Source organism: Cyprinodon variegatus, unplaced genomic scaffold (assembly GCF_000732505.1).
Source record: "Cyprinodon variegatus isolate N-32 unplaced genomic scaffold, C_variegatus-1.0 Scaffold2267, whole genome shotgun sequence".
Classification (NCBI taxonomy): Eukaryota; Metazoa; Chordata; class Actinopteri; order Cyprinodontiformes; family Cyprinodontidae; genus Cyprinodon; species Cyprinodon variegatus.
In genome coordinates this window covers 17355-37793 of record NW_015152720.1, presented here as the reverse complement: position 1 = coordinate 37793, position 20439 = coordinate 17355, and the positions used below count along the sequence as shown (strand labels likewise).

Here is a 20439-nt window from a genome sequence, read left to right as displayed (position 1 = left end):
ATGGATGGATGGAAGGATGGATGGTATTCATGCCCTGCATGGATAAAACTAATCCACCAACTGTCAGCCTCCTAACTCTCTGATGGGAGGTATTTTTAGGTCCTACGTCTCTCAGTCAGTCATCAGCCAGGTTTAATAAGCCCCTTTGCTGTCTTGTGTCTCATCTTTATTTGGTCAGTGGAATTAAGCAGAGATCTCCAAAGATTGCCATATGCACAACATTATCTCTGAAATTTGGGGGATTCCTTAAGCAGCCTGTGATTAAATGAACTTCCAAATCCGATCTGGAGCTCAATCCAAAAATATAAACAAGATTAAAAACCATTCATTTCAACAGCTATGACAAATTATGGAGGTCCACCAAAACGATAATGATATGTATCGCATATGAATGGGATAGCTAACAATAAAAAATCTGTTCCATAATTATTCAATAAAAGGTCTTTAACTTTGCAAGCAATTTAACTGTAAATAACAGGAAATGTGGCAGCATGCAAGGTACTCTGGGGGATGTAGTTTAAGAGGACAGCATCTCAGCCATTAGCTGATTACCCGATCCGTCCCGGAAGCACGATCCGTACCACCAGCTCATTTGCGCACAACCAGATATACATCCGGGTCGCCCTCGATTTTTCTTTTGTAAAAAAAAACTAAATTACGTTTTTCACTCCCAAAAACAGTAAGCGTACTAAACAATAATGTCTTAAAGATTAATAATGTATTTTCTGAGAAAGAAAATGCCTTAAAACCCCTTCTGTACCGGAAATAGGATCCTACGCTACTTCTGGAAGCTAACTTTTTCGGCTTTAGATTTAAACATAAATCTAGTCTTTTGAGTTTAATGTTTTCCTTCGTGTTAACCTTATGGTATATAGTGCGTGATCTAGAGAAAGAAAAAACTAAAATTCAGATAAATATGGTGTAATCATATTTTGCCGGACTCTGAGCATGTCCGATGATGACGTCACACAAGCAGTTTAACCGAGAAAATGTGAAAAGCATCAAAAATGTCTCAGAAAAGTCATAAAACATTTTTTAAAGATACGCATTAGTATTCTTTAGTGAGTCAAGGATAGAAATAAGTCATTTTAGTACCATAATTACATTATTTATTGATACCTGGATGTATATCTGCGAATATGCAAATGAGCTGATGGTACAGTACGGATAGTGCTTCTGGGATGGAGCCTCTCTGTGCTTTCTCAACTGCACTGTTTCAAAACTACAGTGGATAGTGTTTGCCAGCATGAGAGGACATTATGGACAAAAGAGGAAGGGTATCGGACCCAGTGTGGCAGCATTTTAGATATTTGAAGTCTGGTTACCATGCCAACAAACGGTCTTATTTTATCACCAGAGCCAATCTGATCTCATGCATTACAATAACCTAAAGCCATCGTCATCTGCAATTTGCAACAGACCAACATCAAAAATTACATGAAATTGGCGCCATAAAATGGATAAAATAATTATTTGCTGACTGTTTTTCACATTTTTATTTAGTGATTACTATTTAAAAGGGTAAAGCCAAAGCTTTAATTTAAAAATAAATGCTTTTTGGGCTAAATTCTGCCTTTTTTCCCTCCTAGTCTTTATTTTGCATGGTATAAAAAGTATCAATAATTATCGATTTTAAACCTAATATCGTGATATGCTCTTTGCCAAACCACATTCACCGCCTCACATCTACGAACCTCAAAGAAAGGAGACAAAACACTCATAATCTCTGTGCCTGGCGGGAAGGGCAGACCTGTATTCGATTTTCCTGGTGTCGGCTGAAGGCCTCGGGCAGGTCGTCCCAGTTGGTTAGCTTGATGTCCAGAGGGATGAAGCTCAGGTTCAATGGAACTCCCTCCTACAAGCAGAGGAGACAGATGTTGGTGGGTGTAGGTTCTAATATTGGACCTAAACATAATAAAACGGCGAACAGAAAGCAAATATTTACCACACACTGTTTTAATAGACTTTTTTTTTAACCTCCCATTATTCTGGTACCTAAAATATATCAATTTAGTCGATACTGAACTATTTGATGCTGTTTTAAGCGTTTTATATAATCAAAATGAACCTTTTTGACGCATCTTTGGGTCCTCACTTCAAAAACAGAAGAACTAGCATATTTATTTCTAAATATGTCTAATAATGCTGAACTATGAAGCAGTCCGTGTAAAAAAAAAAATTGGTTGAAACCTTGAAGGCATTTTGAAAAAAAAAAAAAAACAAGAGTTATTTGGTCCTTTGTTTGCAAAACCCAAATTGTCACTCTGTAATTAGAAACCCAATATCCAGTTTTGCAGAGTTCACATTTAATTAGTTTCATTACGTACCCTGTCTCGGTTTGCACTAAAACTTTGGGTATCTTTAGGCAAGCAATCAGATTTCTAATTACTAACTCACAAAACTTGAATCCAATTACATTCAAGTTTCTCTGGCCACACTTTATCCTTTATTGGTTTCCATGGTAATTCCTGTGGTAACCAAGCAGCTCGTTAGCGATCTCAGTTGTTTTCTCTCCTCTTTTTTTTTTTATGATGCACGTTTGAAGATGGTGCTTCTTCTGTGACACTTTGCATGCATTAGCATCAATAATGGAGAACAGGAAGAAAAACATGCATATACCACTAAGATTGTCCCTTTCTGCAATTATAGGTAATCATTCTGCAGTGGTCTGGCCGTAACCGTGTAATCAATGGAAAAAAATAACCAAAGTAAAAAACATTTTCCCAGTTATTACAGCTTCATTAGCTCTAACTACAGTCAATTTGAAGCCTGGGAAGCCACTTACCCTCAGAATTAACTCCAATCAACCAATAGCCACTGTGCCACACACTGGGCATATTTGACAAGAGGAAAAAAAAAAAAAAAGCTGACCAGTGAAATGCCACATTCTTTCAGCAGCCAGAGCCACTTGAGGCCTGGAAATGAGGGACGTAGAAGAAAGAAAAAAAAGGATATAGTCTAAAGGTTAATACCTGCCAACAGCCGACACAGGGATTTGGAGATGTATATCAACATTAGGAAGTGTTTCCTGAGCTGCAGCGGTCTAGCTCAGAGCCCCTCGTGTTTATTTGGATTATGAAAAAATAAATATCATGGAGAGTCAGGGGAACGGTGCAGCTGGTTGTGCTGTAACAGCATGGAGCAGGATTAGAGATAGACGGAGAAAAAAAAAACCTTCTATCCTAACATGCAAAAAAAAAAATAATTGAGTAAACTATTTTATACGTTTCTCTAAAAATAAAAAAAATAAATCCAGTCTCATTTAGCATCTTTAACTACAGATAAACAGCAACATGATTAAGGATGCTAAACCAATGCCAATATACATTTTGGGACTTCAACTATGAGATTTAGATTAAGCTTTTTATGTAGGTGAGAAAGCAACTATATACACTGTTGGGTACGGTGGAGGACCATAATGCTGTGGGCCAGCTTTGCCTCCAAAGGCCATGCAAATTTGTTTAGAGTGTTGAGCATCATTAAATGTTATATCCAGATACTTCTAATAGGGCTGAAACAACTAATAAATTATTGAAATTACCGTCAACTAATTTAGTATTCGATTTATCGTTGACTGTAGTTTAGAAACTCTAAAATTATGCCAAGATTGTAAAAATATATATAAACATTTTGCATTTAAGATAAAAAAAAATGTCAATATAGTCTATCCAGAACTCCTCAAGTGGAAAAGTTTGAGTTTCACCTGGTTTAATTTAATAAAAAGTCTTCTTTAAGGAATCTTTGGCTATCCAATTATTAATTAATTAATTGAAAAAACAATTACCAATTAACTCAATATATTCTCATCATCAGTTCGTATGAAATCGTACGAAAAGTTATGCACAGTTTTTCGTACGTTTTGGACGTTTTTCCTCGGAAAAACAGATCAGTTCGCATTCGCAACCAGACAGACGAAAAAAGCAGATCCGTGGACGAACATAAAACTGGGAGAAACAGTGCAATAATTACCTTTTCATGTCTCTAACTACGTTGCTTGCTGTTTTGTATCTTAGGGTTAGGGTCAGGGTTTATTGTATGTTAAATTCTATGTTATTGAATTGTGCGTAAGATGCGCATGCGCAAGGATATCTTGTCTCGAGGCAATACGTAAAAATACCACGAAATACCACGAAAAAAACGTCTAAACGTACGAAATTACGGTGCATAACTTTTCGTACTGATAATGAGAATACCCTGATTAACTGCTTTACAAAATAATCATTAGTTGCAGCCCTAAATTCTGTTAAAAAAACAAAAAAAAAACAAAAAAACAAACAAGCATAACAGATGGGTAAATAGGCTGCAAATGACACAAATCTATAGAAATACATCATTATACACAATATCTTTTTTTTTTTCCTATGGCTTTCTCATCCCTAAACTCTACAGAAAATCTGTAGACAGAGATAAAAAGGAGAAATTACTATTGGAAATTAACTATTGGATTATTTGAAAATTGAGCAAAGACAATGAACTCCCAAAGAAATGATTGTGATATTACAGTTCTCTGCAACCTCTCCACTCGCTTCATGACTGCTGGGAATACAACCAGCAACCCCCCCCTGCTTCTGTTCAATCTGTTGAAATGGATAGAAGCAGGAGCAAGAAAGGAGCCAATTCTTGAAGGGGAAAACTTGAAAGCAACAATATTTTGGGAGAAAATCAAATCTTGAATGAGGATCTGAGACTTGAACGGGGAGAATAGCTGTGACGATTGGACCCCTGACAGGTTATCTGTCTGCGGAATAGCAGATAGGAGCTTTGACTTAAGTAATAGTGACACTGCTCCCTGAAAAGAAGAGGCTACTCACTTCAGTAAGCATAAACTGTAAGTTAAGGTTTTTATAGGGAGGTATTAGCTGTTTTTTCAACACCTGCAATGCATCAGAAATACCTCACTTGCATTTATTTATTTAAAACATCTGGAGGAAACTGTGCACATCAGTTAAGCCCACTTTATGTTGATCATTATGAAATAAAATCCCACTAAAACACGCTGATGCAACAGAAGGTTAAGAGGAATTCACAGATCGAGGGGAATTTTGCAGATTCATCCAAATCCTGTAATGCAAAGACAGAATCGGTAAACTGCTCCCATTTCATGAGTGGACATAAAAAATACTTAATCCAGCTGGTATTTCTCCTCCAAGCCTCACTGACAACTCTTCATCTGATTCTGCACTGAACATCACCCCCCTCGGAGCGAATTCGACGCCTGGCCCAGGATTATCCCGACGTGACAGCTTTGCAGCCGGAATTCCACTAGTTTATCATTTAAACGACAAAGGGGGACATTTATCTCAATGGCTTATCGCCTCAGCCGCGCGTAGATGACACCGCTCTATTGCCGTCAGGGAAAAATTCCTTTGGTGATTCAGTTCAGCGCTTTGGTCCTCTCTATTTAAAACCCTCTCGTCTCTTATCTGCTGCTGCGGGGAAGGAGCTTGAGCCCTCATGAATGAAACAAAAGGCCGCCAAGTATCACGACGCGATCGATACAGAGATCTGTTGGCAAGTGCCACTCGGAGACGGGGGGGGCCAAGGATGCACAGGACTTCAATTAGAGTCACGCTTGGGTAAAACTAGGGGTTGAATTAATCTGACGGGTGGAGGAAGCAGCAGAGGGTTTGATTATGAAGAGGGATGACCAAATGAAAGCAAAGATTTCCTGGAAATATCACCAGACATGAGCGTTTAGCTGCTCTATGATCAAGGTTCTCACCTCCGGTCAAATCTTTGGTTAGAGGCTCTTTCAGCTGTGATCTACTGAAACATTTGTGGAGTCACTGAGGGGAAAATCTCTTCTCCTGATGGGGAATGATTTTATTAGCTTCTTAAAATAAGAAAACTAACGGCTTTTATTTGTTCTCTGAGCAAAGCTGCTCATAATGGCCTCAGGTCAAAAGAACAGGACACTTAAAACCCAAGATGGAATCACTGTTTATACCAAAGCTGCTGAGCTTAAATATATATAAATATAGAGTATTTTCATGCTCTTATATGCTCCTGACTTAATCTTAGCGATAATCCTCCCCTTGCTCCTTGTCTTGTTTAACTGGAGAATATAAATGGATTTAGAAATGCTTTATCTTTTACCACACAGCCTGAATAAATCTCCATATACAGAAAAAAAACAAACATGTAAAACAGGCTCCTGTTGGTGGGAGTGTATTAAGGCTGAAGGCTATTACACTTTGATGTGTTGTATGGACACATTAATGCATGTTTTCTCTCAGTCTAAGCTTATTAAAGGTTAGGGAAAGCAAAGCCGTTTTGAATTATAGTTAATAATGAATCAAATCTAAATGACGCACATTATGGAAAACGTTACCTTATTTTAGGTTATATTTCTACCGTAACCTCTTAGGTTTCTACCGTAAGAAAGGAATTACACTTTCAGTGTTCTTAACATTATAAATGTGTAATAATTTTCGGATGGCGGAATCTTTAGGATTTTCTTTAGCAGGGAAGGGAAGCTAAATACAGGGAAAGCCCTCTAAAACCTGTTAAGAGGCTGCAAAGGACCTGCAGCTGGGTTGGAGGTTCATCTTCCAACAGAGCTACTATCCAAAGTTCAGATATAAATGCGGCTGAAAATATGCTGCAAGACGCTCACGGAAAAACTCCATCTAATCTGACTGACCTCGGGCTATTTTGCAAAACAGAAGGGAGGAAATATTTCAGTCCCTAGAAGCTCTAAGCTTGAAAACTTGACACTGCAATCGCAGCAAAAGGAGGTTTAAACAAGTCCTGATTTGGAGGGAATAAAGATATACGAGTTGGAATTTCTCCTGATGTGCAAAGTTTTTCAGAACTGTGAGTCATTTTCCTTTCACTTCCCTCTCATGCAAATCAGATTAGCCAATGTCTCCTTATTTGCCACAGACTCATCACCAGCATTTTGTTGGGAAAATAACATTTTTTTTTAAAGAAATCTAAGATTATTAAACTCAGTTTAGTTTAAAACAAACTTGATAAAGATGAGAAATTATGGGTTTGTAAGTAAAAAGGAAAATCAACTCCATCCATCCATCCATCCATCCATCCATCCATCCATCCATCCATCCATCCATCCATCCATCCATCCATCCATCCATCCATCAATCCCTCTTATCCCAGCTGGGGTTGTGAGGGGTGCTGGTGTCCCATCTCCAGCTGTCTACGGGTGAAACGCGGAATACACCCTGGACAGGTCACCAGTCCATGGCAGGACAACACAGAGACAACAATTCACGCACAAGAAGCCAATTAACCCTCGTTAACCTTGTTTTTGGACTGTGGGAGGAAGCCGGAGTACCCAGAGAGAACCCACGCTTGCACAGGGAAAACATGCAAACTCTGCTGGCATGTTGGGAATCAAACCCGGGACCTTCTTGCTCCAAGGCAGCAGTGCTACCTACTCCACCTCTGAGCAGCCCCGGAAAATCATCTCATACCTGAATAATTTATTTTGTCGAAATTAAAACCATCCTTATTTTAAAATATCAGCAATTTGCTTCTAATTTTAAAGTAAGAACAAGTCAAATATGAACCAGCAAGCTAGACCTTAAAACATAATCAATGGATATTAGCCAACTAAGCCCTGTTGGCGATATTATTTCAGACTGTGACTAACTGGATGTGCCCTCTTCATCCTCTGACATGGGAGCTGGTTTAGAGCTCGTCTGCCTGGTTGTGTGTTTCCTGGACGGGGCGACCTGTGGAGCTGGTTTACAGCTGCTTTTTGTATCTCTGCTTCTGTCTCCTTGAACCCCAGTCGGCCTCAGCAGATGGCCGCTCACACTGAGCCTGGTTCTGCTGGAGGTTTCTTCCTGTTAAAAGGGAGTTTTTCCTCTCCACTGTCGCTACAAGTATGCTTAGTGAGAGGGATTGCCTTTGAGTCAATGAGTCGATGCAATCAACTGGTTTTCCTTAGATAGAAAATTTTGACCCAATCTGACTGGATGATCTGGTTGAATTGTTTCTTAGAGGTGCCATGTGAATTGGCGCTATAGAAATAAACTGAACTGAATTTAATTATTTGGTACTTTGTTTTCCAAATAAAAAGAGACAGTTGCTTGACTAAATGTTTAAAAGTTTGCTCCATACCTTCGCTTTGCACTGCTCCTATTCACTGTTGCTTTTTTAAAAATATTAATTAACAAATCATGTCTAACCATGATGGAAAACACAGCATTTTTTCTTTCATACATGGACTTCTCTAATGCTGTAGTCTCACATCTACCCTGTTTGCTAATTGGCAGAGTGGGAAAGAAGTTCAGGTTCTTTGCTGCTATTAGCAGCTCATAAAGCTGAGGAAAGATCATTGATCTTAATGGTTTTCTCAAGCAATAAAAAAATGAAAGAATTGAATCATCTTTCAACCGTTTCTGTCTTAATTTTCCACCTAGTCTGCAGGGGTATCAGGGTAAAGGGGGGTAAACGCATATAAATGTAAAACCTTTCAGATTTGAACCGTATATCATCATCCAAAGAGCCCCAGGGCCAAACCTTAGACACCCCTGGTCTATCCCAGTAACATCCATTGCAGCTTGTTGGCTGCAACATGACAAAATGAGGAAAAACTTTTGCAAGGCTCTGCAGGAGGTGAAAGTGCCTCAAGTGTCAGAATAATCACTGTCAGGCTGACTCTGAGCATAAAAAGATGCAGAAGCGTACCTTGGAGTAGAGATATATGCGGTCTGTGTACTGGCTGGCGCAGAACTGCAGGGCCGGGTAGACGAGCCGGGCGGCGGTGGCGTCAGCTTCATCTTTGCCCTCATCACCCCCATTAGCATGGAGAGCAGAAGATGAACACGGCTCAGCTCCGCAGTCTGCAGGGAGACAAGAGGAGGCTGACTAATATCTCACTGAGCATATATTATTGGTTCATTATTGGCTTTTCTGGCTTTATTGGTACTCCGCCTGCTCCTTTGGTAATGCACTGAACAGCACAGACATTACACTGCAGAAGATTTTAGCATTTATTACACAGAAGATAATATTGGGAAAATATGACATCTGTGTACTGTATTCAGTCAGATTAGAGAAATGACTTTGTATTTATGCTTATTGCTTTCAAACATTTATGAGAGAATCGGAAATTAAGCGTTGGGGTTATTACCTCTGATATTTCCGTCTGTGGATGTAACTATAAAACGGGTAAAGATTTAATAATTTGTGTTATTTTAACACGAAGCATTAAAAATATTAATCAGGAATTAGTTTTAATAAAGTTAAAGCAATGTTCTTGAATTGTTGAAGTATAAATGGCCTCTTTGACATATATCTAATTTGAACAAAAGCAAAACAAAATTAGTAAGGTTTATTATTCAATAAAGGGATTACCTTAAAGCAACAGTACATAGAAAATATCTTTAAATCAAAAGTTTTCCTAATATTTTCAATTACCAGCTTAGCTACTCTATGTTACATGTTAGACCTCTTCTGATTGGCTGATAAGATTCTTATAATATCTCCTTCTCCACATGATTTCTCTATGAGCTACTGCCTTAATAGGAGCACCTAAGAAACCTTTAAACCCATCAAGGACTCCAGCTCTTTATAATCTGCACCACCGAGGGGTATTGGTGGTTCTGGTGCTGATTAAAGCTGGGCAATTAACTGCATTTGCAATATAATCTCAATTTAACAAAAGGCAATTTTCATTTCAACAGATTAAGATGCTACATTTCTCACTGCAGTGGGTTTGCAGCCAAAAAGGAGGAAAGAGTTGCTGCTATGATGCAGATCCATGCATGCAAGAACAACTATCAACATTTTCCTACAAAAGTTACAGTAAAGTTTTGCAACACTCTAGATAATCAAACCTCCAAAGTGAAAACTTGAAACCTTAGATTGGAACATCTACATCAGGCATCCCCAAAGTCGGTCCTCGAGGGCCGCTGTCCTGCAGGTTTTAGAGGTTTCTCTGCTTTAGCACAGCTGATTCTGATGATTGCAGTTCAGCAAAAGCATGTTAATCAGCTATCAATGTAAATCAGCTGTGCTGGAGCAGGAAACCTCTAAAACCTGCAGGACAGCGGCCCTCAAGGAACGACTCTGGGGATGCCTGATTTACAAGTTTGTGGTCAATTCAAACACTGGAAAAAAAAATTTGAAATCTAAATAAGTCATTTTTTCTTAAAATAAGTGCATTTGTTCTTGGATTGAGGAGGTAAGAGAGACATTTTGCCAATGGAACAAGACAATTTACACTTAAAATAAGAAAACACAATTGTATTGTCTTATTTCAAGAGCATTTTGTCTAATTTCCTTATTTTAAGAATAAAAATACACATTACATTTGCAAGCTATCTTATTTGCATACTCAAATTAAGGGTAAATACACTTAATTTAGTGATTTTTTTTTACTTATTTCTAGATCGTTTTTCCAGTGAAGAAAAATCTAAATAAAATTGCACTATTGGTTAGGAATAATTGCAATTTTGACTTTTAGCAAAATGGTTCAGCCCTGGTGCTGATGGGTTCGTACAATTCTGAAACTTTGAATTCATCCTCCCTATTTTTTTTCTCTCAATTCTTTGTTTCTTAGATTAACAGACATTCAATCCGAAAGTCATACCTGAAAAATCTGTTTAGACACCTTAAAAAAAAAAAAACATACATCAACTCCTTCTGAAAACATAAAGTTTAGGGTTTTTTCATTATAAAAGGTCTGATAATTTTCTGTAAATATCTACCTTTTTAAGATTGCAAACAACTAAGGCTCAGCTTAAAACTCAAAAAAGCTCTAAATATATTAACTTTAAGTCCAGAGCTACTTTTTTTCCCCTTCCTCATAAAATAATCCCAACTGCTTCTTGAAGATATAAAAACCCCAAAAGAGAACAAATCAAATAGTTTCCCACTCAGCATCCAGGCATCATTAAGAGTTTTTCAATCCTATCAGTACCTACTATAAATTTGCCCCATTCCACTATTTCCAATTAAAATTGGCAACACTATTAGGTCGATTTAGTTTTTTTTTTTAACGTTCTATTGATGGCTTCTAATAAATTCGCCTTCAGACTCGACTCATCCAACTCACTAAAGCAAAACAACAAGTCCAGTGTTGTGTAATATTGCTCCAGCATCTTTGATGGGGAACCGTCCAATTTATTTTTCACAACTTTCACCCAAGAAGTTGCAGAACAAACGGATGGAAGCACAGCTAGAGGGAGAGAAAAAAAAGAGTGATAAAATGACAGGCCCGGTTGGGGAGAAACAGAGAAAGAGTGAGCAGGTCATTAATGTCAGCCATGTAGCTCGCTCATGCTGCCAGCATCTAGCAAGAAAAGGTCAGGCGCTGGAAATGAGACTGCCACTGTTCGACCACGCTTCATTTAGACAATGACCTATAACACTCTAATAATACTTGCCTTAAATCACTCTGCGTGGCCAGTTGTCTGCCTTGTCACTGTGTGTGTTCATGAAAATGCGTGTGTGGTCATTTGGTCGGTAATGGGGATAAAGAACTGACACAGCCTGATGTGTGTAACAAGTGACTGCTGTTAAGGAAACGCTGGCAGGTACCTACATGGATCCCTTCAGGTTATCGGACACATTTCTGGCACTAGATGGGAACGCCTGAGGAAGCTAAGAGATAAAGAGAAGAGATAAAGAAGGCGCTAATTGGAGCAAAGACCAACCTATTGATTTAGAGTTAATGGAATCTCTTAGCACTCCATGTTTGCTACCATTACAGAAATATAGAAAATATCTCCAGACGTAGCAAATATTATTTCCTTCTCCATTTCTTAATGTGAGCAATAATCCAGTCTAATTCAAACCTCCAAAGGAACTCATAAATCTATCATATATATATATATATTTATATATGTGTGCTAAACTGCTGGTGTACCATTTTGTAATCATTTTAGATATCTCTCTAAAAATAAACACTGCATAGTAGCAGCAACTTTAATTATAGAGTCAAGAGTTGGAATCGTTTTTCAGTGTTTAGTCCCGTTTCTCTCCTAGACCTATATAGCTATGAGCTCACCTCTTACTGTGACTAACTATACACTACCGTTCAAACGTTTGGGATCACATTGAAATGTCCTTATTTTTTAAGGAAAAGCCCTGTACTTTTCTATGAAGATAACTTTAAACTACTCTTAACTTTAAAGAAATACACTATATACATTGCTAATGTGGTAAATGACTATTCTAGCTGCAAATGTCTGGTTTTTGGTGCAATATCTACATAGCTGTATAGAGGCCCATTTCCAGCAACTATCACTCCAGTGTTCTAATGATACAATGTGCACATTGACTCAGAAGGCTATTTGATGATTAGAAAACCCTTGTGCAATCATGTTCACACACCTGAAAACAGTTTAGCTCGTTACAGAAGCTACAAAACTGACCTTCCTTTGAGCAGATTGAGTTTCTCGAGCATCACATTTGTGGGGTCAATTAAACATTAAGATGGACAGAAAAAGAAAACTTTCATCTGAAACTCGACAGTCTATTCTTGTTCTTACAAATGAAGGCTATTCTATGCAAGAAATTGCTAAGAAATTAAAGATTTCTTACAAAGGTGTGTACTACTCCCTTCAGAGGACAGCACAAACAGGCTACTCCGGGTACTATTTAATGAAGATGCCAGTTGGGGACCTATGAGGCGTCTGTTTCTCAAACTAGAGACTCTAATGTACTTATCTTGTTGCTCAATTGTGCAACGCGGCCTCCCACTTCCTTTTCTACTCTGGTTAGAGCCTGTTTGTTTGCCATTAGAACACTGGAGTGATAGTTGCTGGAAATGGGCCTCTATACACCTATGTAGATATTGCACCATAAACCAGACATTTGGGGTTAGAATAGTCATTTACCACATTAACAATGTATAGAGTGTATTTCTTTAAAGTTAAGACTAGTTTAAAGTTGTCTTCATTGAAAAGTACAGTGTTTTTCTTCAAAAAGTAAGGACATTTCAATGTAACCCCAAACTTTTGAGCGGTAGTGTATTTTCCCTGTTTCATCTTGTTTGATATGAAAACTGGCTAAGAGTTTATCTACTTAAAAGTGCTTTTTTTTATGATACCTTCTCTATTATACCAGGTATTTATGGATAAGTGCATCTATGTTCCTTTTGCGTGTCTGCTTCAGTCTGCTTGGACTCCAAGTCTGCTTTGACAGAAGGCATCTCACACTGAGTCTGGTCCTGCTTGGGTTAAAAGGGAGCTCCACTGCTGCTGCATGCATGCTCAGTATGAGGGATTGCTGCAGAGTCAGCGATGCAAAGCAAGCAAATATCTACCGTGACTGCATGTTCATCAAGGCGGAGCAAATGCTGCAATGTCGACAACTCAATGCAGTCAGTTCGGGTCCTTGGTTACTTTTAACCAATCTGTCTGTATGATTTGATAAAACTGTCTATGCAAAGTGTCTTCAGGTGGAAAGTGTTGTCAAACGGCATTAAATAAACTGATTTAGACTCAACTATAGTAGTGGAAGGTTGATGACTTGGGTTTACTAGGCAGTAACGAGACTCTGGCAACATTCAGTCATCTATTAAGTCCTTAGTTGTAAGTAAAATAAAAATACAACAATTAATCTGTTATTTATTATTAAAAGCTTCTCTGATTGAGAGTCAGCACCTGTATGAAACTAGATGTGATGGATGTTTAACGCACTCGAATAAAAAAAAGAAAAGCATCTAAATTTCTGTGAGGCTTAACAAGTTTTTTAGTTTGTCCCACTGATTAGATTGTGTACCTTTTGTTTGGTCAGGGTCAACGGCGTAAATATCGGTAAGCAGAGACAGCAATTGCTTACAGGCCCACGACCTCTTAGGGGCCCCATCACTGACACCTGGTGGACCCCCTACGTAATTATTGACTAGGACATCTCTATGCAAATGTAATGGTACGAATAATTCCTCTTAAACCCACCTGATACTGAAGTAACTGACCATACCTTATTTATACCGCAACACATGCCAGATTTCAACATGATGGTGAGCCGTTTCAACACGACACCAATAGCAAAGCAGACAGTGGTACTTTTAATTACTATGTTAATAACTGTGTATAGTTCATTAGACGGTTGGTAAAAAAATACACTCATATAATATGTTTTACACCGCAATAAAGATCTTAAAAGAACAACGTATTTGAGTATTTTATTATTTACACTACGACTTGGAATTCTGGGTAATCCAGAGCGTAGATTAAAACCATAACTGTAACGTCCAATGTGTTAGCGACGATGGATACCCAAAATAGGTACTTAAGCAGATTCCAGAAAAGAAAAAGGAAAGAAGAGCTGCTGGAAGAACGGAAAAAACTTACGAAAATAAACACTTTCTTTCAAAGAACCGAAGAGGGAGAGGTGGACGTTGCTGCTACAGTGAGTAAAGATTGCGATCAGGAGATGAATGGAGAGAGTGTGGGTGAGGAGGGGGCCTGTGAAGGTCAAGCTAGCACGATGGCTTATTGTGCTAACATCAGACATCCCAAGTCTCCTGGAAGTTCCGGGAGTCTCCCTGATATAGATAGTTGTTCACAGATGCTTGTGAGTTGGATAAATTGTCCCGGATTTTAGACTACGCTAGTTTTTTTTAATGCTAGTGAGAGCGTGCAGGTTGTACAATAATTTGTGCAACATGTGTGGATTAGAACTACTACGATTGGTTTGATAAGCATCTCCACAAGATGAGTTTTTGGAACTTGGGATGTCGGTAACATGTGGTGGTGCACTGTCACCAATGGTGCCATTCAAGGTGCGCAGTAACAATTTTTCCGGATGTGATGTGTGATCATATACTACTGAGAATTGCATAATTGTATCTTCTTGGCTGATTTGAACCTTTATCACGTGTTGTACTTCATATGGGGAACACCCAGATGATGTTGCTTATGGGCCTGTTGTTGTGGCATTTCGCCATTGGTCAGGGTGCCTAACAAAGACACAAAAGTCTCGATAAATTCAGGAACAAATATATTTCTACAGCAGGAACCAATATCGCCGCAGCTTCTTTTATATGGGTTGTTTTTTTACTTTATAATAGTATATAACACTGAGATATCCAGCCCGGATTACAACAATTGATTTTTTTTTTTGTGCCACTACAGTATTTTATGAGTTCTTTCTACGCCGCTGCATCAGTTACTTTTATCTGTTTAATGCCAAGGTGAGACCTCCCTCATCAGTCATCTCTTTACCTTAGCCTGCCCTATTATTTTGTCTGACGTCCTTTTTACTGCACTTTCCCTCCATCTGGCACACACTGTCCTGATCTCAGCCTGCAGTGGGTCGCTCCGTGTCTGAAAATACCACGATAACAAGATGGAGGCGTTGGTTTTTTTGTTTTTTAGGACACCGGTGCTCTCTCATCCATCCTTCTGGCCTGCTACACCTGTAATGAAACCCAGCAGCTCTGCATTGTGCCTCCCAGTATATTTGCTGTAAGCATTTTTTTTTTTGTACCCCCCCCTTCTTCTGTTTGCAGTGGTGGAATGCACCAGCTGCATTAAGTGGGCCATTTATTCGAAGGGGGCAATTCATCTTACAAAGCCGTCTTATTAGACTGTCACTTACACAGTATGAACGGTGCCTTCAAAACACCCCAAGGGATTTATCTGTTATTTTACTGCGAGAGACAGAAAACAACGCCTAATTGGACTGAGTCATCTCGTCTTCTGCGGCAGTGAAACAAAAAGGTAACAAAAAAAAAGAAGCGGGGGGGGGGGAACGCACGGAGCGGGCGTTTGAGCCAACGAACAAACGGGTATCCGTGTTTAAATGTTCCCACAGCATGCAGATAGAGTGACAGACAGAGCGGAGAGAGGGAGACAGTCGGAGAGGTGGTGGAGGAGTGATTGCCTGTCTGTGCTGCGCGGAAAGTAATCTCAGAGCAATCAAGAGGCGGGGGCGGCCGACAGCTCCTCACTTCTGAAAACCACAGGCAGGTAGAGAAAAATCATTAGGCACCACTCCTGACCCCATAGGTCACTTTTATTGGACAACCACTGTGTTTTGTATTAGACCCCCGCTGATGGAGACAGACTGCCTAAGTCACGTAACTAATAAACCAACAGGACGGACACATAGATGTTTTCCTCAAATTAAATACCGTCATGCATTCTGGGAGCAGGGTTTTTAGAGGAACTTAGGAGGGGAGCGTCTCTGCGATGAGCTGTCTGTGTCCTCCTGTAATCCCTGACTCACTCACTGATGCTGAGATCAGAGCTCTGTGGATACCATCTGTTGCACCAGTCCTCGCTTCTCTCTCTGAAGATGCTACTTAACCACTCCGGCTGAAAGTTTCTCAGAGCTGCACGGACAGATATTAGTTGTCACCGAGGAAAAGTGCGCGTCTAAAGGGCACATGGAGTGGGGTGGGGGGGGTGCGAGGTCGGATCTCCTGCAGCGCCTCTTTAGTGCTGCCATTTCTGATCGACAGTGAAGCTTTTATCTCTCCCCTAGAGTCAAGTCTGAATAGAGGCGATTTTCTTTCTTTTTTTTTATTTTTTATTTTCCAAAGAAAGCAGCTTTCACTCACCTTTAGTGCGTTTTTTTTTTCAGACTAAGTGTGTGTGGGGGGAGAGAGAGAGAGAGAGAGCAAATGCCTCTGCAGGGGGAAGCAGCGGTGGGATTCAATGGCTGAGCGTCGGGGATGTGGGGGGGTGCACAGGTAGTCACAGAGAGGGGAAATTAACCACTCCACAGACTGAGCACTAATAGATGCCAAACTGTGCGTGATTTGAGAAGAGGAATGTGTCAAGGTGTTGCACACTGATCTCATAATGTTAGAGGGTAATAGAGGTTGATAGCTTGCATGTTAAAACCTAAATCTCTTATGCTTCACCCCCTCTTATGCTAAATCTCCTGCAAAAAAAACTCAGTCACAGCTTTCTCAGAAAGTGCTCACTAGGCCTCAACTTTCCAACCTTTTATAAGCACACATTTCATGTAGTTTATAGGTACTTTATGGGATATATTGTTTGTTTTTTTAACAAATAAAAATCTCAATTGTCTTAACTGTATCTCCACCAGCTTTTGTTTGTCTCTGCAAAAGCTCCATTACACTTTAATGCAGGGGTCTGCAACCTTTAAAACCCAAAGAGACATTTTACCCAAAGTCCAGATCAATAAAAGTCAATTAGAGCCAGTGTTGGGCACGTTACTTTGAAAAGTAAATAGTTATAGTTACTAGTTACTTCTCCCAAAAAGTAACTGAGTTACTAACTGAGGTACTCCACAATAAAAGTAACTAGTTACTAGTAAAAGTAACTATTGCGTTACTTTTGCGTTTCTCGCCGGCGTAACCCTCACCACCCAGCCCCCACCTTCTCACCGTGTGTTTCAAAAGCCAGCTGAATAGAGCGGACGACAAAGACAAGAACCTGCAGAGAGTTTTGCATTTATTGCAACTCAACCTAAATGACATCAGGGGGGAACGCCATGTGAAGTTTTTTAACAGGGCATTCAGATCTGGTGAGTTTATGAAATTAATAACTAGGGATGTCTAATTCTGAAATCCTGTGTGTTTGGGTTGTTATAGATACTGCAACATCTATCTATCCATGTATCTATCTAGATGTATACTCTGTGTGTGACATAAAATATGGATCTCCATCCCTGCTACAAAGGCCATTAAATAATGTTTAAAATAAAAAATACAGTAGGTTGAAAAGGCAGAGTATCCATCCATCCATCCATCCATCCATCCATCCATCCATCCATCCATCCATCCATCCATCCATCCATCCATCCATCCCCCTTTCTCCATATAGGCTAATGATCCTTCACGCTCTCCATAGTTCTCCTGTGGCGCGAGCACAGGGCGACTGTTGCGTGCCTTTAGCGAGCATGCGCGTTTCCTGTCGCTTGCGCGGTGAATCGTGCCGCCTGCGCTGTGCGGAGATGCAGGGGAAACCGTATGTGATGGGGAAACGCAGCTCGACGTAACACCGGTATTTCCACCCGGAATGGTAACTGCATTATAGTTACAGTTAAAGTAATTAGTTAGATTACTCGTTACTAAAACAAGGTAACGGCGTTAGTAACGCCAATCGTCCAATCACTGATTAGAGCTGCAAATATCAAATTAATTTTTAATAAAATGTGAAAAGATGTGCAATGGAAAATGTGCTGCTATTTTAAAGAAAACAAATTTAATTAGCATTTTCAGGTTTTGAGATTTCTGGAAGATGGTATCTGTTATGTAAATCAAACATTGTTTCTAAGCTAATTATAAAAAAAAAAAAAAAAAAAAAGATATAAAAACATAACTGGTTCTTTTAGGGTCATTTTGTTGTGGAAATTCAAAAGCTTCTAGAAATGGCACATCCAACACCACTGGTTCTTTATTTATTTTAGCAAAGATTAAGAGCCGTCTTTAAACCTGTGGCTGCGGAGCTGCAGGTTGCAGACCCCTGCTTTAATGGATAGTGCAAGGCCAGGTGTGGACTTTGACTGGACCATTTTAACATGTGCATATTTGCAGCAGGGTCCTGTAGGTTAGATGTGTTCTTGCTTTAGTAATGGCTGAATTACTTCCCCAGCATGTCATCTAGCTTGACCTTCTTGCATAAAGGCCAGATCTGTGGAATACAAGACCATTAGTGCTCCTTTAGACAGGTTTTACCACCAAAGCTCTGGATCTCAGACACCTCATGATCTAAGCTATTAAATCTGAGGGTACGTGTCAAACCAACTTTGATCCAACCCATCGTTTAAAAACCCAACAAATATCTCAAAGTATCTCCATCTTTTACAGGAAGCACCCAGGTCTCCGCTTTTTTTAGCCTCTGCTAGCTTGGCTTTTTTTTTAAAGGTCCTCATATTGCAACTGTTGTAATTAGGGTATTTGTAATTAGTGCAATTTATTGCTTCGTGTATCCCACTGAGACAGAAGCAGTCAAACACAGAGGTCTTAATTTGCAATATTACACACTGTGTAATTGGGAATTTGTTTTCTTTGCGTCCCTCGGAGACACGCAGACGGGCACATGTAGAACCGGAGTGGACAGGGAAGCCAGGGTTGGGTTTCAGGAATGAGCAGGTGCAACGCCGGAGCTGGAGTGGCTTTTATGTAATTAGCCCTCACTCCACATTATTAAAAAAAAAAAAGCGGCTAATCACAAGCTTGTCGGCCTGCCGGACAGGGACAGGACGTCTGTGCTGTAATTTGGTGCTCCTTGCAGGTCAGCTGAGAGCTGTAGAGTTCTATTCAATATCTTCAGCTGCCTCCTAATTTCAAGTGTAGAAATAGGCTCTACCTTCAACTAGATGCGACAAGGAAATAAGAATAATAATGCCAAGCCCCATATGGAATGAGATATAGACCCTTATTGGCTGGAGCGCTGATATTAACAGCATTATATGTGCAGGTGACAGTGTGGCACCAGCCAATTTCCCTAGATATGAGAAGGAAGAGATTGCAGGTGGGATTTACCCTGTGTGTGGTCAGGGGAGAGGCAGCCGCCACTGGCAGCCATGTTGTCACCTCCCTCCCTTGCTGGTTGTTTGCATTTGAGCCGAAGCTTATCCTTTTCTTGTGCGTCTTCCAGCTTGTGTTTGTCTTCCAGAGGCTCACGCTCATTCTCAGAGCCGGAGAGGACTGTGGACTCTTGACCAGTTTGGGCTTGAGGAGGCCTTGGGGATCCTGGGGGAGCAGAAAGAGAAACTGCTTTTATACAATGTGTGTGTGTGAAGTCAGCTGACTTATACAAGAAACAATTCTTAATGTCCAGGAGTACCTAGACCTAGGAGAACAACCTGACAGAAAGGAATAAACACCTGTCACTCTCCTTCCACCGACTCATGTACCAAACCAGCAAAAACATCGGCTTAGCGAGCGGATTATGCTCTCGTTTCATTGTTTTGCTAATTTCTCACCACTATCATGTGCATTCAAACCCAAACAAACCATAATTGAAAGCAATTACTTGGTCTGAATGTGGCTGCGGCTGAGGGCGGCCAACAGGATTCTCACCACTGATGGGGGCTCAGTGCGAGCGGTAGACCTGACTCTGACTGCCTCCGTTTGTAAATACCTGTGATGGAAAATATATATTTTTTCTTTGGAATGTCATGGTTGAATCCTCTCAGCTTCACGAATTATTTACCAGCTGGAGTTAAATTCCTGACATTAAAATTGAAAATTTTTTTTTAAATTGTCTTTTAATTTGACAAAACCAGCATTTGATGAGAAGACTAAGAGCTCAGTAGTTCAGCGCTGATGCATCTATACGCCTCTAGCATATTTTTCTGAATTTGCTTCGGGTGGGAAATTTTCCACGCTATCCGGCGGATGTGGCGAACAGAGCATGTCAAATTGGTCCGACCTAGCAAACAACCAAAGCAATATATATTCAAGATGTATTTTGTGAATACAAAAAGTTAGCCTTGTGAGACCATCCTGATCTCGCGAGCTTTAAAGGTTTCACTCGCTAATCAGTCTGGAGACTCTACGTTAAAGATAAAATTTAGAGCCGTTCGCCAAAC

The 20439-nt window shown here is 39.8% G+C and overlaps 1 protein-coding gene across 1 annotated transcript; it reads right to left on the bottom strand.

Annotated features, from left to right (window-relative positions):
• Positions 1-1750: 1750 nt before the first annotated feature.
• LOC107080737 (DNA annealing helicase and endonuclease ZRANB3-like) lies at positions 1751-19595 on the bottom strand (the record flags this gene model as incomplete). Its single annotated transcript, XM_015368942.1, has 3 exons — positions 19388-19595; positions 8659-8813; positions 1751-1855 (listed from the first exon to the last, which is right to left on the bottom strand). Coding segments are annotated over exons 1-3 (303 nt in total), but the record flags the coding sequence as incomplete, so codon positions are not given.
• Between the last annotated feature and the right edge of the window lie 844 nt (positions 19596-20439).